Source organism: Phycodurus eques, chromosome 1 (assembly GCF_024500275.1).
Source record: "Phycodurus eques isolate BA_2022a chromosome 1, UOR_Pequ_1.1, whole genome shotgun sequence".
Classification (NCBI taxonomy): domain Eukaryota; kingdom Metazoa; phylum Chordata; class Actinopteri; order Syngnathiformes; family Syngnathidae; genus Phycodurus; species Phycodurus eques.
This window is the reverse complement of record NC_084525.1, coordinates 30,098,698-30,117,135: the sequence shown is the minus strand read 5'-3', so window position 1 is coordinate 30,117,135 and position 18,438 is coordinate 30,098,698. Positions and strand designations below refer to the sequence as shown.

The 18,438-nt window shown below is 40.7% G+C and overlaps 1 protein-coding gene across 7 annotated transcripts in view; it reads right to left on the bottom strand.

The window, feature by feature from the left end:
• The window catches only part of vps13d (vacuolar protein sorting 13 homolog D), a 116,219-nt gene that overhangs the window by 27,361 nt on the left and 70,420 nt on the right, over nt 1-18,438 (bottom strand). For all 7 annotated transcript variants that reach the window (XM_061686772.1, XM_061686805.1, XM_061686775.1 and 4 more), the window contains 13 exons: nt 18,225-18,360; nt 18,102-18,149; nt 15,482-15,632; nt 4,841-5,057; nt 4,517-4,761; nt 4,240-4,431; nt 4,029-4,155; nt 3,455-3,597; nt 2,685-2,815; nt 1,837-2,012; nt 1,260-1,383; nt 749-984; nt 558-660 (listed from right to left, as the gene is read on the bottom strand). In XM_061686772.1, the coding sequence (XP_061542756.1) occupies nt 558-660; nt 749-984; nt 1,260-1,383; nt 1,837-2,012; nt 2,685-2,815; nt 3,455-3,597; nt 4,029-4,155; nt 4,240-4,431; nt 4,517-4,761; nt 4,841-5,057; nt 15,482-15,632; nt 18,102-18,149; nt 18,225-18,360 (2,029 nt within the window). The remainder of the gene's footprint in view (nt 1-557; nt 661-748; nt 985-1,259; nt 1,384-1,836; nt 2,013-2,684; nt 2,816-3,454; nt 3,598-4,028; nt 4,156-4,239; nt 4,432-4,516; nt 4,762-4,840; nt 5,058-15,481; nt 15,633-18,101; nt 18,150-18,224; nt 18,361-18,438) is intronic.

Genomic DNA, 18,438 nt, shown 5'->3' with positions numbered 1-18,438 from the left:
ACTTACATTTGTTTTTATCCATCCATCCATTTGCTGTACTGCCTATCTTCATTAGGGTTGCAGGGCACAGATAAACAAACAACCATTCGCACTCACACGGGCAATTTACACGGGCAATTTAGTGTTTTCAATTAACCTACCACATTTGTTTTTATATTTTATATATTTTTTGTAGCACTATGTAAGAGCAGGGATCACCAACATGGTGCCTGCAAGCACGAGGTAGCTAGCCCCCAAGGACCACAAGTAGCCGGCGGGTCTGTTCTAAAGATAGCTTACCACTGCTGGGACATTGTGATTTACTAAGTGTTCATATTTATTCATAAATTTATGTTTTTAAACTTAACATGGAACATGTTTATTAATGTACCAAATATTCTATATTTTGTTTAAATTCAAATAGATTGTGTTCAATGTAAAAGTTGTTTTTACTTACATAATTTTTTAAAAATAATAGATTTTAGAGCTGTAATATAAATACTGTGATACCGCAGTATTTTTGCTCAAGGTTATCATACCGTCAGAATCTGATACCGTCCAATGCCTACACTATATACCTTCTTTTTCAAGATGACCCTCTGCGTCTTTGTGTCCACATCAAGAACCAATTCTGCCCAAGTTACCAGATGCTTCTTTCCAACAGGCCTCCTTCCACCACTCCTGCATCCAAGAAAACAATATTGCTGCTTATGCCTTTGACTTTTAACATAAAAAAAAAATAAAAATGCTTTATGTAAGTGAACAGTACTGTGAGAAGGTGTGCGTGGCCGCGATGTAGATGAAATTCTCATAGTAGAGCTTGTTGTATTCTCTGAAGAAGTTCATGTCAGCTGTGACCTCTGATGAGCCGGCTCCCTTGACAGTCAGAGTCAGGTACGGTGGAAGCGTTTGCTCGTCACAGGCGTAGTCCAGTTCGGAGTCTGCCTTCACCTCAGTGTGCAGCTTGATGTCAACTACCCCATGCTGCCAGAATTGGATAGGAACCTGAAGAGGTTCAAAAAAGAAGAACTCCATTTCTTATTTTGTCTTCGAGATGGCCCATAGCACAGCATTCGAGAGAGTAACGGTCCAGTATTAGTGTCAACTGAAGCATATTTAAAAATATGGTTATTTAAAGTCTGTTGTAAGTAAATAAAATATGTGCTTCCTGCAGTTCCGGCTGTTGATGTGATGCATCTCTTAAAGCGCACTTTCAGTCTACAGTAAGCGTCAGACACGTTAAATCATGCAACAAGCCATAAAACAAAGCAACAGCTTACTTCAGAGATATTGTGGATGCGGAAAGGTGGGGGCAGCTGGTCAGTGTCAGTAAAGGAGATCTGGTAGGTGGCTCCCTTGATGGTAATCTCTGTCCGGAGGAAGAAGCAATTCCCCATGGTGTCCCTTTAAAAAGCAAGATTCAATTAATACCAGTTTCTATACACAGTACACAGTCACACACATGGACACAATTGTTTCTAGGCTTCAGGTCATATTTTTTTTGTCTGTAAACATAAATGATATTCCAGTTTTGTCTCATCTGTCCAAAGTACATTCTCAAAAAGCTTTGTGGCTTGTAAATATGCACTTTGGAAAATTCCAGACTCATCAGTTTAAAGTTATTTCAGTGACCATTGTATTTATCCCCCCCTCTATATGGAAATTATCTTAATAAACTCGTGTTATGCAGTATTCACAAAATTTTAAGGATACTCTGCTTTCGGATGAAACATAAAATGCACTTTAACCTTCATCCGGAAATTTCAACTAAAAAGCAAACTATCGCTAAATTAATCAGATTATTGCAACAAATGCAATTAGAAAATGTTAAGGATGAGAAGCCAAAATATTTCTCACCTCATGTTGACATGGAAGGACTTGGGTTTGTTGACTTCAAAGCCTCCTGACCAGGTGCATGTCAGCGTGTCCATTAGACGCACACACAGCAGTTGGTCATAGTCATTTCGGGGCCAGTGGAAGACAACACTGGAGCCTGGCAGAGTGGAGATGTAACCCTCCGGGTTGGATGTACCCTGGGAATAAGTAGAACGTACACATTTAGAACACAATGGTACCTTGGTTTACAAGATTAATTTGTTTCGTGACCAAGCTCATAACTCAATTTATTAGTATAGCAAATATATTTTCCCCGTTGAAATGAACTGAAATGCCATTATCCCATTCCAGCACCCCAAGAAACACCACCATTTTTAGTTGCACTTGTAAAAATAAATAAATAAAATAGAAATATAGCACTATATTGGAAAGTATAAACATACAAAACTAATTAAAGACATAAATAAACTGGTTTTATAAATTGTAAATAAGATGAAAGCCACACACAAATTCATGTGTTGAGGTGTGACCTGGGGTGTGGCTCTGTGAGTGACATCAGGAGCTGACTCCAGCTCCGGTGGGCCATTTGCCATTCGGTTAGTTCAGTGTGAGCATCTTCTCCATGCTCCTTGCGAGTGTTTTCATTTTGTATTGTGTTTGACTGTTTTTCCTCATTCAATCAATGGCAGAAAGTACATCGGACACTGTGGCGCTTTTTTTTTTTGTTCATTTGTTTGTATATACAGTAAAACATCAGGACTGGAGATTGTAGACTGAAGACTGGAGTTTGGTCTATATAGGAATAGTAGATCAGCAAAAATCATTGACATTGATCCTGAAGAACACCACAAGAGCAGGTAATTCCTCACCTTTCCCCGAGCAAACTCTCTTTGGGCAAAGGCAAGTTTGTGTGAGGAGCTGTTATCCAGCAAGTAGCGGGGGGCAAAAGTCACGATGTGAGTGTCTCGGTAGCGTCCTTTTCCATTGCGCACACTGATGCCTATGTTGGAAAGGGATAACAAATGCATGATAAAATCTCTGATATTAACACTCCTTTGGCAAGCACAGCGTGTAAAACTGCGTATTGCACTGGTGACACAGGTATATGAAAAATTATGACATTCAATTCCATTAAAATTAGTTACTAATTGATACAAAGTAGACTTTACACCGATTTTATCGGCCTTATCGGTATCGGCCGATAATTAGCCTTTTATGCTGATCAGCTTTAATGTCATAATTCGGTGATCCGATCAATGACTCCGCAAAAGACATTTAAAAAAAAAAATTTAAAAGAAAAATCTCACAGCACACCAACAAACAAAAATGTCACAAAACGTGGATACATTAATTACTGTATGTACTTCCTGCCTTCTAATACATGACCATTTATCATTTGTTCTGTCTGTCACTATGCCTCACTGGGATAAATAGATGAACAAAGATACATTATTTATTGTAAATATATTTTTTGAGCAATTAAGTACACAAGTATATACAGTAAATGAATAGGTCATTTAAATAGACACGTTCCTCCATCTTGTGATATGATCGGTGATCGTTTTTTTCAACCAGCTGATCGGCCCCAAAAATCCTGATCGTGTAAAGCCTAATACAAAGATGGAATATAATAACTTGCCAATGTTGTAGATGAGTCCAGGCCTGTTACCCTGCTGGATAACCTTCACTGCCCTGACACCACTCCCTCCATCCAGGGAGAAACCCTGGCACCAGCCTGCAACGCCATCTGGATGGATCCCCCTTCCAACTCGCATAGTACACCTAGGTTTAAGAAAAATAGGGAAAATTGGATGTGAATTAAAAAAACAATCCAAAAAAAAAAACGAAGATGATGAACTTAGTTTTTGTCTTAAATGGGGATAAGCATAGTAATAAATTAGTCCATTGATTCATAGTAAAAATATTCTGTCAAATTGTGGGATTGTTGATTAACTGCGTCTCGAAACAATTGAAACAGTATGTTTTCTTGTGTTACAAAGGCAAACTGCAAAAGTATGTGCAAAAGCATACTTTCAAAGTATTTCAGATAAAATTAATAAAATGTTTTTATATTAATTGTACGAAATGGTCAATTAAAGAAAATTCATGAAACACTATTTCTAGTTTTTAGGGAGGATTTTAGTTACTCAAACTGCATCTATTTACTAACGGGTTAAAATAATACACATGTTGATACTCTGATACAAACTTACATAGCAGGCTGTTCTTTGTCAGTGTAGCAGAACAGTAATGGGCTGAGGCTTCGTGCTAATTCATGCTCATCAAACTGGGCTGCCGCATCCACTTTTCCATTGTCTTGTCTAAAAATTAATGGTAAGCCTGAAAAAAGAAAATAACTTCAGTAAAAGAGCAAGTGTGCTCATGGTAGAATAGATTTTTGTATTAATTAATCAAAGGCTTAACCTGTCTTGTTGATAAGCCAGTAGGGGGAAGAAATCAGGATCTTGAGTGCCCCGTGCGCCCGGAGGATGATGCGGATGGTGAGGCAAAGCAGACGCTTGTTGGTGTCATATAGCCTCATCCGTACTACATAATTCTGAGTTCCAGGAGGAATGAGCAGCTCTTTGCACACAGGAAAGTTCTCTAGCAGGACACCTGGAATAAAAACAGCATGAGCACAAAAGCGGAAAAATGTGTAGCAAATAAATACCAGTCAGTTTTTTTTTTCCTCTTCTCTGACCTAGTTCCATGTTTTGGGAGGTATCCACAGCATGAAGCACAGCTTCTTTTCCTGGTTTCAGTGAGCCTTTGACAGCTGTCCCCTTCATGTAGTAGTTGAGGTCACAGGGTAGCAGGTTGGCCAGCACCATGGTGGGCAACAGATAGATGGTATGACCTGGCTGTCGATAGATCTGATTTGTACTAGAGATCCTTTTGGCAGGTTGCTGGTCTGGGTAGTTCTCCTTTTTTATGACCACACAAAACCTTATGAAGTACAGAGAAAATAAATGATGTGGGCAAACTAAAAACAAACCAAAGCAAAAGTGTTAGTCAATGAATCTACCTGAAGTTACGCTTGAGAGTGTCATCAAAGTCTGCTGACTGGCAATCCCTTTTGCTGCTGCTGATCTCTCCGGGCCGCTCTACACTGGTCCAGTGGATTGGAACTTTACAAAAAAATAAACCCAAGCCCTTGGGCCGCGCCTGAAGTCGCCATGATGTCAGGTGGAGTGGAACTGCCAAGGCCTGACTGGGCAAAATGGGAGGCAATACCACTGGTTCTGTTGAGACATGCATACAGTTAGTAAGGGAATGAAGGACAATAAACACACAAAATACAAACAAGAAAAATAATATTTTACAGTAAAATGTGGATCTACACAAGGGGAGTGAAGGATACAGCCTGCATGCAAAAATGCCCCACGGGATGACTGATTTTAAGAGTTCTAAAATTTCCGACTGTCTCTTAGAGGCACTGATACTGTATACGCCAAGTCCTGATTTGTGACTGGATGAGAAAGCCAGCCCCCTTGCTTTCTCACGAGGTAAGGAAGAAGGAGCCGTGTGTGAGCAGAAGGCTGAGCAGGCAGCTATGTTTGCTGTTGTTATTTTGGCATGGTTATGGCCAAAGGTGACCCACCCTGTGTGCATTGAGACCTTAGCCGACCACCTCCTTGTCATTGTTTTGAAATCTAGGTAGACACTACAATAAATAAAAGACATACTGTCTGGACAATCCGTCGTCGTTTGAGCCAAAGTGGACTTCATGGGAGATGACCGAGGAGGACACCACAGTTGAAAATAAATCATAAAAAAAAGTGAGACAGGAATTTGCCAAACTGCATGTTGACAAAGCTTATGGGAGAATGTCCTATGGACAGATGAGACAAAAGTGGAACTTTTTGGCAAGTCACATCATGTTCAAGGACGGAAAAATGAGGCATACCAAGAAAAGAACTGTGAAACATGGAGGAGGCTCTGTTATGTTCTGGAGCTGCTTTGCTCCATCTGGCACAGCGTGTCTTCAATCTGTGCAGGGTTCAATGAAATCTCAAGGCTATTAAGGTATTCGAGAGAAAAATGTGTTGCCCAGTGCCAGAGAACAGTCGCAGGTCATTGGTCTTGCAAAAGGATAATGACCCAAAACACACAGCTAAAAACACCCAAGAATGGCTAATGGCTAACAGCAAATTATGAGACTATTCTGAAGTGGCCTTCTAAGAGCCCTGATAAAAATCCTATTAAACATCCAGGGAAGGAGCTAAAACATGCCGTCTGGAGAAAGCAGACCTTCAAACCTGAGCAAAGTGGAGCGGTTTGCTCATGAAGAGTGGGCCAAAATACCTGCTGTGAGGTGCAGAAGTCACATTGAAAGTTACAAAACTTGTTTGATTGCAGTGATTGCCTCAAAAGGCTGTGCAAAAAATAAGGGTACCATCATTTTTGTCCAGGACCGTTTCATAAGTTTGTTCTATAAAATAGTTCTAAGTGACATCCCATTCCTAATCCATAGGGTTCAATGTCAGTCCACCCTTTGCAGCTATAACGGCTTCAACTCTTCTGGGAAGGCTGTCCACAAGGTTTAGGAGTTTTTGACCCTTCTTCCAGAAGCGCCTTTGTGAGGTCACAAACTGATGTTGAACGAAAAGGCCTGGCTCTCAGTCTCCACTGTAATTCATCCCAAAGGTGTTCTACCAGGTTGAGGTCAGGACTCTGTGGAGGCCAGTCAAGTTCATCCACGTCTTTATGGACCTTGCTTTGTGCACTGGTGCACAGTCATGATGGAAGAGGAAGGTGCCAGCTCCAAACTGTTCCCACAAAATTGAGAGCATGGAATTGTCCAAAATCTCCTTCATTTCACTGGAACTAAGGGGCAAAGCCCAGCCCCTGAAAAATACCCAACACCATAATCGCTCCTTTACCAAACTTTACACTTGGCACAATGCAGGCAAACAAGTACCGTTCTCCTGGCAACCACCAAACCCTGACTTGTCCTTCAGCTTGCCAGATGGGGAAGCGTGATTCGTCACTCCAGAGAAAGCATCTTCACTTCTCTAGAATGCAGTGGAGGCGTGCTTTACACCACTGCATCTGACGTTTTGCATTGCACTTTGTGATGTACAGTCGGTACGGAAAGTAATCAGACCCCCTTAAATTCTTCCCTCTTTGTTATATTGCAGCCATTTGCTAAAATCTTTTAAATTCATTTTATTCCTCAATGTACACACAGCACCCCATATTGACAGAAAAAAACAATTGTTGAAAGTTTTGCAGATTTATTAAAAAAGAAAAACTGAAATATCACGCAGCCATAAGTATTCAGACCCTTTACTGTGGCTTCAGAACAACTCCGTGACTGTTCTTGAATGGCCCAGCCAGAGACCTGCTTTAAACCCAATTGAGCATCTCTGGGGAGACCTGAAAATGGCTGTCCACCAACATTCACCATGCAACCTGACAGAACTGGAGACGATCTGCAAGGACGAATGGCAGATGATCACCAAATCCAGGTGTGAAAAACTTAATTATCAAAAAGACTCATGGCTGTATTAGCTCAAAAGGGTTCTTCTACTAAATACTGAGAAAAGTGTCTAAATACTTATGACTGTGTGATATTTAAATTTTTCTTTTTTAATAAATCTGCCAAAATTTCACCAATTCCGTTTTTTTTCTGTCTCTATGGAGTGCTGTGTGTACATTAATGAGGAAAAAAATTAGCTGAAATGATTTTAGCAAATCGCTCCAATATAACAAAGTGAAAATTTTAAGGGGGTCTGAATACTTTCTGTACCCACTGTATGTCTACTCAGCCATGGAAACCCATTCCATGAAGCTCTCTGCACATTGTTCTTCAGCTAATCTGAAGGCCATTTGATGTTTGACTAGGCAGAAAGTTGGCGACCTTGTCGCACTATGCGCCTCAGCATCCACTGACCCCGCGCCGTCAATTTACGTGGCCTACGACTTTGTGGCTGAGTTGTTGCCGTTCCCAAATGCGTCCATATTCTTAGAATACAGCTGACAGTCGACTGTGGAATATTTAGGAGCGAGAACATTTTACGACTGGACTTGTTGTTCCACGCTAGAATTCATTGAGCTCCTGTGAGTGACCCATTCTTTCACAAATGTTTGTAAAAACAGTCTGCATGCCTAGGTGCTTGATTTTATACACCTGTGGCCATGGATTCAATTATTTGGATGAGTGAGCGAATACTTTTGGCAATATAGTATATACACTATGTATGTGTGCTACAAACGAATCAGTGGGGATTCGGATTGATTTGAATTCCAATGCCAAAGCCAATTCTGAATCAAAATTTTCCCATTCAAATCAAAACAAGTCAAAGAATAAAATACTTTATTCTGACAAGTCCTGCAATGCTGCCCACAACCACCATTTTGACTTAATGCGCATCACTTCTGTGCATGTAACACATTGTAGCTTCACTGAGATTTCCATGAAGTTGGTTTAAAAAAAAAAAAAAAAAAAAAAGCTGCCGGCACAGTAGCCGACTGGTTAGCACATCCGCCTCACGGTTGTGGGAACCGGGGTTCAAAGCCCGGCCCCGCCTGTGTGGAGTTTGCATGTTCTCCCCGTGCCTGGGTGGGTTTTCTTCGGGCACTCCAGTTTCCTCACACATCCCAAAAACATGCGTGGTAGGTTGATTGAAGACTCTAAATTGCCCGTAGGTGTGAATGAGAGTGAGAATGGTTGTTTGTTTCTATGTGCCCTGCCATTGGCTGGCGACTGGTTCAGGGTGTACCCCACCTCCCACCCGAAGATAGTTGGGATAGGCTAAAAGAAGATGGATGGATCCAAAAAAAAAAGCTCTCCGCTGAAGGAGGCCTGCGTTTAGCCTAACTCTCCAATGAGCAGCACAGTAACCATAACAGCACCACCACAGAAGCCATCACTGGAGAGGGGGACCGTGGCACGGTGGCAGATTTAATAGGAGAAAGAGATCCAACACAGCATGAAGCTTGAGCGGCTAGGTAGCCAGCAGGCGAGGTAGCAGCAGGCTAGCTGGAAAGGCTGGAGCTTGGTCCGTTTCGTGAGGATTAATGGCACCGACGACGGGCGCAAAACAGCCATGGGATTCTACCTGTGGCCATTTTATGTCGAGGGATCCTCATTAAAGTTAGCCATTTTAAACAAAAAAGAAAAACTTTTCTGTAGGGAGATGCGGAAGCTAAAAACGAGCCAGTCAAAACATGCCAGCGTACTCTCTAACCGGTTCAATAATTTTCTAATAATAAAATTAGATTTTTCATTTGTTGGACTATTATTTTGGAATAGTACAAGGAGTAATAATTCAATTATGACTCGCTAGTCATCCGTTACTGTCAATATGAATAGCTATTGGGGCACGCGCACACACGCACACGCACACCCACACACACACACACACATTAAAAAATGTAAAATTTGAACAAAAAAAATAGATGAAATCTGCGGGTGTCGATGCGGAGGACCAGTTTCCACATAAAAAAAATGGGGTTGAAAAAAACTGACAGATAAAAATAAATAAATAAAAATCCATGAATGGGATGCTGAACTGCAAATATGTGGGGATCCACTGCATTTTGCATATTTATAGTGTGTATAATTAATGCAGACATGCAAACACTAAAGTCATGGAAAAGCTGCCCCCCCCCCCCAAAAAAAAAGAGGCGTAGGGGTGGTCTGGGCCGATCCCCGGGCCCCTGCAGTTTTTTTTATTTTAACATAAATTAAGCATTCGGGAAGACTCTGAAGAGTACAATAAGGCAAAAAAAAAAAGTTCTTTAAGCACTCTCATTCTGGAAAGGAATTGACTAAAATCATTGTCTATTTCACTTAATTTTTCCACTATTAACAACTTCAAAGGCTAATCCCAAATGCATTCTTTAGGAAAATATTAAGTACAATATTTTTCTGTTTTTATTGGCCATTTCTGAATTTGAAGTTAGTTCATTCTGTGTTGTGAAACAATCCCTAACATCACTCCGTCGCTTAATACATTTAGCAAACTAATTGTAGGCGTTTCCTAATACAAAAGGTACTAGCGGATAAACTCTTGTCGCCGATGTTACGTGTGCTTCGCGGTTCCGCTGGGACCACAACCAGGGCCACGACCCGCAGCACCTCAACACGAAAATACAGAAGACCAGTGCAACAAATACAACACTGGCTGATCTGATGAGCAAAAATGTTGCTTAACGTAAGAGTAACAATACAGGATGTCTGCTCCAGAGGTGGGTAGAGTAGCCAAATATTGTACCTAAGTAAGACTACTTGTTACTTGACAATAATATGACTCAAGTGAAAGTAAAAAGTAGTCCTCCAAAAAATTACTTCAGAGTAAAATGTATACAGTGAAATAATTACTCAAGTACTGAGTAAATAGTGATTATATACTGATTTTTTTTAACCACAGCATGGATATCAATTAAAAAATAAATAAATTACAAAATAAAATGAAATGTGCAATTTAATGCATGGTGTTTTCTAAAGTATAAGTGAGCTGAAATATCACGTTTGGGGAGACAGTGCCAGACAAATACTAAAATACATAAAAGCTGTTGTTTTTGTTTGTCACAATGTAAACAAGTAGCGCACCGTTGCCTTCATGGTAATGACGACCTTCCCAACATGGCCGTCACGTTGGCACGACAATCAGCCGGGCTGGTTTATCTAGTGTTAATACTTACCCGGGAAACCCAATAGAAGACGTGTGAGGTCATGTGACTTTCTTGTGTCGTTTGATTGGTGAACTAGCCTTAAACGTCACTAGCGTGGATTTGTACTCTCTCTCTCGTACAGTGCAGACGCTTTTTTTGCTCGCTCTGCTTGCTTCACTTCTGTTTACATTTTTAATTTCAAAAAATTTTAAGCAGCGACTCCTGGATATTTTTAAACCTGTGGGACAGTAGTTTTTCTTTGTAGATACAGTCAGTTGTTGCCATTTTCTGATACCCTCTCACCATCACATGGCTTGCTAATTAGCACAAGCCTGCTATTAGCAACAAGACCAGCAATCGAGATGCCTCCCTTTTCCACTGAGGACTATCATGGACTGCTGCAGAGGATGTCAAACCTAGAAACGAAAATCCACCGTTTTGAAGTGTATGTGGATGTAAATGGGCAGTCGGGGGAATGAAACCACTCTACCGATGTCTCAAAATGGTGAACAGAAGTGTGCTAACAGACAGCCACTTAGCTCAACAAAGGTGACGGATGTGGACTGTGGAAACGGTAATGGACCATCCAGCAGTTCTCCCTGGAATTTAATGGGAGGAAAGCCCAAAGATATGGGACATCTAAAAGGGAGGACACAACACCAGCAGATTACAGAGGAATCTGGCTGGCCTGCGTTGTGGGCTGCTTCAACCCTGAGTGAGCGGCCGTGGACTGTCGCTCCAGCGAAGGGCAAGAAAAAAGGACGCGAGTCAATGCAAAACATTGACATCAGACTTACACATAGATTCGAGCCACTTTTACAAAACCCTGGCCAATAATGCTCATCCCTCACCACCACTGAAAGGTACGAAACTAAATCATACAAGAAAAAAATGGCACCCCAAACATTAATAGATGGTGATGAAGCTGTCAAGGATGTGGTACTTTTTTGCAGTGAGAAGAACACCAAAGTACTGTGTTTTACTAATGACATGGTGTCTGATATCTCAAAAAAAATCCTGGCGATCACTAATTAGCACCCAACTGTGAAATCTGTCACTATACACACACACAGGGACCCTGGATGTTCTCAAGGATCAATCAGAGGTACTTAAGCGAGATTTTATTGCTCTCCTAACAAAAGTGCAATGTTTGGATGGTGAGGTTTGTATAAGTGGACCTTTCCCACTTGTACGATTTGGAGATGAACGTTTCTCTAGGCTCAGTCAATTAAATAAGTGGCTCAAATAAGTGTGTACTGCACTATCCCCGTGAGTTTCATTGACAATTTCTGCGTTTTTTGGGAACGTAGACATCTTTACAAGGCAGACGGTTTCGGTTAAGTCATTGGCTGCCAACATTTTTTACTGTGTATGTCCTTCAGCTGCCCGAAAAGAAAACACTAGCCTTGTTGACACGGCTGAAGGACAAAAAGATCCAGTTGTTCCCAAACTATTGGAAGAAAAGGAGATAAGGCCACACGAGGCGCAGATGGATTCATCAGCATCATCCAAACAATCGGAGGAACGAATGACAAATGAAATGAGCCAGCACGTGGAATCTCCCACACCCCTCCCTGCCCCATTGGAGCAGAGCCCAACGCAAAACTCACTCTTAACTAGCCTAAATTTCCTGCTAGGTGTGACAGACAGGATGGAGACTATTGTCAATATTGTCAATCCAACGCACACCACACCAAGATTTTCCTCCCATCCCCCCTAGCCTGAAACCACCGTCCACTAAGATGCGAAGGGCCCCTCCTCCACCCATGAGGAACCTTATCTGCGAATGTGACTGATATCTGTGTTGCCTTTTCCAGAATAAGTCAGACCCCTATGGAGATCAGGCATTTTTGATCCCTTTAATTACAGGGGACAGAAAGTTGGTCAAAGAAATATGGCCCAAAAAAAGTAGAACTACAAACTGAGGATAAAATGTGAATCTATCAAACCATTGTCTCCAGTTATCTCTGCGAGACTAGCTCTTTTCAATATCAGGTCACTCGGTAATAAATAATGTTGATTAATGAGATCATTACAACCTATGATCTGGACTTTTTGTTACTACATGAAACGTGGTTAATAGAAAGTAGAAAGTATTTCTGACCATTTTTGTATATTCTTTGAATTACAGATTATTCCAAAAGTTCAGACAAACTCTATGTCTATGAAGAGTAAGGTACATAAATGAGAGTACCGCCACTAAGTTTATGGAGTCCATTGCTGTGCCACAAACTGTGAATGCTGAGAAGTTTTGGTAAATTTCGCCTGTGAAATCTCAAATGTCATGAATGCTGTCACTCCTATTAAAACTAAACAATCTTGAGGCGACCAAGAACACCGTGGAGGAGCACAATGAAGTAAAAGACCTCTAAATCAAAGTGCAGGAAAGCAGAACCTAAGTGGAGAAAAACTAAACTCCAAATTGACTATGACCTCTACAGACAACGTCTTTGTAATTTCAACCAAGAGTTAGTCAGGGCTAGACAGCAACACTTTTTCTGGAATCATCAGTAAGAACTTCAACAATACTCGCACTCTGTTTGCTGTGTTTCACATGCTCCCCCCCGAATCAGATAGCTCCAGAACTCCTAACAGCCGATAAATGCAATGAATTTGTTTGTTATCTTAGTGAAAAAATACAATCCATCAGGTTAAATATTAGCACAAATCAGCAAAATGATACTACATCTGAAGCCACCCAGGAAAAACTCTATTACCATGTCAGAATTTGATACAGTTGACCAAAAAAACTGTAGAGAAAACGGTTCAGCAGCTGAAACACATCAACGAGACTCAATACCATCTGACTTTTTCAAAGCTATTGCAAAATCTGTGCTAGCTGATTTGCAGCAAATAATCACTTCAGTCAGGCGAGTTTCCTAAAGCTCTTAAAGCTCCTAAAGCTGCCAATAAGCCTCTGCTAAAAAATAGAACGCTGGACGTTTCCATGTTAACAAGCTATAGACCCATCCCAAATCTCCCTTTCATAGCCAAGATTGTTGAGAAAGTTATTTTTAATCAACTCAGAAATTTCTTGAAATTAAATGGAGTTTTTTTCAGGTTTCCGAACTCATCACAGAACAGAATCTGCTCTTATCAAAGTGCTAAATTATATAAGGTTGAATACTGACTCCGGAGAGGTGTCAATTCTGGTCTTGGACCTCAGTGCGGCTTTTGATACAGTAGATCATAATATACTGCTGAACAGGTTGGAAACGTGGGTCGGACTAAATGGGACAGTCTTTAGGTCCTACCTGGAGGAAAGGAGTTATTTTGTAACCACTGGAAGTGTTCAATCTCATCGAATGGCAATGACCTATGGGGTCCCTCCAGGGTCAGTTCTTGGACCCCTCATGTTCAGCCTGTATATGCTACCCTTGGATCAAATTCGTCAGAACTTTTATTTTGACTATCATAGCTATGCAGGTGACACACAGTTATATCTAGCAGTGTCTCCAGATGACGACAGTTCAATTGAGGTGTTGTGTCACTGTCTAAAACAGATAAATAACTGGATGAGCCAAAATTTTCTTCAATTAAAGCACAACAAAACTGAGATAATTGTTTTTTTGCAATAAAGAAAAAAGGATTGCTGTTAGTAAATACCTGGAGTCACTCTCTTTAAAAACCTCCGAAACCTTGGTGTTCTGATAGATTTAGACCTGACTTTCAACAGTCATATCAAATCAATTACTAAAACTGCCTTCTACCATCTGAAGAACATATTCAGAGTGAAGGCTTGCATGTGTAAGAGCAGACCAGGAGAAGCTCATCCATCCTTTTATCTCAAGTAGACTTGACCATTGTAATTGTCTTCTGACTGGACTCCCCCCCAGAACAAAGAGGTCAGACCATATTACTCCATTTCTAAAGTCTCTACACCGGCTCCCAGTCAGCTTTAGAATACATTTTAAAGTTCTGATACTGGTCTATAAATCACTAAACGGTTTAGATCCTGAATATATGAAAGAAATGCTAATGGAATATAAACCCAGTAGGGCTCTGAGATCGACAGACGCAGGTCAAATAGTGGAGCACAGAGTCCAAAGCAAACATGGTGAAGCAGCAATTAGCTATTATGCTGCACACAAATGGAATAAGTTGCCAACGGAAGTGACGCCAGTCCCAAGTCTGCATGTTTTTAAGTCCAGGTTTTTCCCATGCTTTTTAGAGCATTTCCACGTTTAAATGATATTTCCTGCATTGTATGCTGTTTTAATTGTATTTTTATTTTTTTCTCTGTTTTAAATGTTTTTTCTTTGTTTTTAAATGCTATTAATCATGTAAACACTGATTGAGTTACCTTGTGTATGAAATGCGCTATATAAATACATTTGCTTTGCTTTATTTTAGCCCTTATACTGGATTGGCTCAAACAGCGCCCAAAGCGGAAGTCGTAGTCTCGCGCACGAAATAGTTGATAAATAAGCAATAATTGGTAAATAAAAGTCATGAGCGACATTTAGATCATTGTAACGGAGTACAAGTACCGTTACTTCTTAACAGTAGAAGCGGTGGCAGTGCAATTTCTGGTATCGTCAACCCCGTGACAACGGGAACCTCAGGCCAACGCGCTCCCATGTTAGTCCACCGCGGAGTAGTATTCACAATTACATCTGTGTGTGGATGTGTGGAATAGATCTAGCTGCCAGTGTTCAAGGAGTACAAAACAGCCTATGACGTCAGCGACTGATTTGCATGTATGTAAATAAATAAAGGACGTGCTTCAGTACAGAAGGTCACGGTTCGAGTCCCACTGCAGACAAAAGAAGAGCTCTGAGTCTGCATCCTGAGTACTCATTCACTGCCAGCCTTCCCAGTTAACATAGATGTTTGACTTCAAAAGCCGTCAATGGCAGTGAATGGGTTTAAGGTGTCTTTGAGCAAGGCACCACCAGTCACAGCTCAGGATCATTTACGCTCCCTGTAACTCTGACATCTCTCACTGCTTCTCTGTGTGATGCTCAATATATACGTATACAGCATAAAGTGTACATTAACAATTCGTACAGTAAATAATATAAATGGAGCAGCGGTAGCGTACTGTCAGGAGCCGAGGGGCTGTCAAGTCTGATCTCCATGGGAACATCGAGGCGATTCTTCAAAATGAGGGCTGAGCGCACAGTTATAACTTTCCTGGCGCTTCCCTCCATTGTGATGGAGAAGACCACTCTGACCGGAGGCAGTGCTGAGAACTGAGTGAAAGTAGAGATTTTTACAAGTTATGGCACATATAGCCATAAAATTTGAATAAAAAAGATACATATAATAATTGCTCATTATAACAATATACAGTACAAGCAATGTTAATCACAAACAATAACTAAAGCAGCGGTCAGTTCGTGAAGCACAAAGTTTAGTTACTGGTAATAATATAATACATATAATAACAATATTATATAATTATTAAGATAAAGACCCTTTTAAATATCATATACAGACCCTTTCCAAAAAATTTTAATATTATGGAAAAGTTTATTTCCATAATTCCATTAAAAAAGTTAAACTTTCATAGATTATAGATTCAGAAATATTTATTTATTTATTTATTTTTACATCATTTGGGCTTCCAGCTCATAAAACCCACAAAATCAGGAATTTAAAAAATTACAATACTGTGAAGAAATCAGCCCAAATTTTGCAGGCCATAAATGTTATAAACTTGAGTGTCACACACTAATCATCTACTAAACTCAAAGCAAATACACAGGTTTCCCCAAGTGTCATTAAATTGCTTCAGTTTGGTTCAATTGTCTCAGTTGGGTTCAATATGGGGATGACTCAACGCACCCAGCTGTCAAACTCCTGAAGTTTGCAGATGACACCACTGTCATCGGCCTCATCAAGGACAGTGATGAGTCTGCATATTGACAGGAAATGGAGCGGCTGGAGCAGTGGTGCGGCCGACACAACTTGGAGCTGAACACGCTCAAGACTGTAGAGATGATCGTGGACTTCAGGAGGCATCCTTCGCCACAGCTCTGTCAATTGACTGCCTGTTGTCGTACTAGAGCGGCTCCAACTACCGGAGACAAATTCCTTGTGTGTTTTTTGGATATACTTGGCAAATAAAGATGATTCTGATTCTGACTGCAGACTTGACAACTGGCCAGAAGATCATTATTGATACCCTCCATAGGATGGGTAAGCCACAAAAGTTCATAGCTAAGGAGGCTGGCTGTTCACAGAGTGCTGTGTCCAAGCATATCAATGGAAAGTCTAGTGGAAGGACAAAATATGGCAGGAGAAGATGCACCAGCAAAATAGATGACCATGGGCTTCAGCGGATTATCAGAGTGGAATGAGACGGGAGTCACAGCTTCACAAAACACCACATTCAGATGCATCCAGGAGATGGGCTGCAACTATCGGGTTCCTCGGGTCAAGCCACTTCTGAGCCTGAGCCAACGTAGGAAGCGTCTCAACTGGGCCAAGAAGAAGGACTGGACTGGACTGTTGGCCAGTGGTCCTTGGTCCTCTTTTCCGATGAAAGTAAAGTGTGCCTTTCATTGGGGAAAAAAGATGATTGTGATTCTGAATCAAGGTCCAAGGGTTTGGAGGAAGACTGGTGAAGAACAGAACCAAGCTGCTTGAGGTTCAGTGTGAAATATCCACAGTCCTTCATGATTCGGGGTGCAATGTCCAGTGCAGGTGTTGGTAAACTCTGTTTTCTTAAATCCAAGGTCACCACAACAGTCTACTAAAATGTTTTAGGGGACTTGATGATTCCTTCTGCTGAGGATATGTATGGAGATCCAGAGTTCATCTTCCAGCAGGACCTGGACCCTCCCCATACCGCCAGAAACACCAAAACCTGGTTTGATGCCCATGCCATCACAGTGACTGGCTAGCCAACTCGCCGGATATAAACCCCATTGAAAATCTGTGGGGTATTATCAAGAGGAAAATTAGGGGCACCAGACCCAAAAAGAACAAAGAACTGACAGCAAGCATCAAGGAAATCTGGGTTTCCATAACTCCCAGGCAATCCCACAGGCTGATTGCCTCAATGCCACGTCGCATCGAGGCAGTGATTCAAGCAAAGGTAAGTATTGAAGATTAACATATCGTTTTAAAGTACTATATTTTGATTGATTTAATGTGACCCTAATTTCTCTATTTTTTTCTACAAAACCTGAGAAGTAAATGGTGATTTCTTCACAGTATTCTAATTTTTTTTTTTAATTCCTGATTTTGTGGGTTTTATGAGCTGGAAGCCCACATTCTGTAAAAATAAACAAATACTTGAAATTGTTTAAATTGTGGGCCCTGAATCTATAATCTATGAAAGTTTAACTTTTTTAATGGAATTATGGAAATAAATAAACTTTTCCATGATATTCTAATTTTTTAGGAAAGGTTCTGTACATATAGTTTTGTTTTTCTTCTGATTTTAAGTTATCACAGTAAAGACCACAAGCTCACACATTAGTAGCATCAGGAAGTAGCTGGGGCAGTTAGGTGCCGAGCTCAAGAGCAAATCATTATGTATTTGCAATGGGGGCATCAAAGTGTTAGAGCAATGCCAGGCGCCAATTTCTATTCATGTAATTATGCAGCTTGTTGGTACTGTAAGTGTAGTCATGATTGGGATTAGCATTACAATTAGACAGTGTGTGAATCTGTATTTTATAGTTTTCTCAATGACTGAACATTGGACTTACATATACATGCGGATGAATTATGTTAGTCCTGCTGATAGGACTGCCAACCTGTGGAGGAATAGCATTATTTACCAATTAAAACATTTTCAAGACAGACTTGATTTTGAGACCATGTTTGCTTACAATATTGGATGCATTGTTCCTATCCGGAGCTGCATAACGAAAGAAAATTCCCACTTTGTCCACAGACACGGGCTTCACTTGCTCCCATCCACACACTCGTACAAGCAGCTGGTGTAGCTTCAGCTCATGAGTGTGCCTGCATAAGAAAATAATGACAACAATCTGTAAATTAATAATTATACAAAACAAGTACAACACACAGGTAACCAAATAA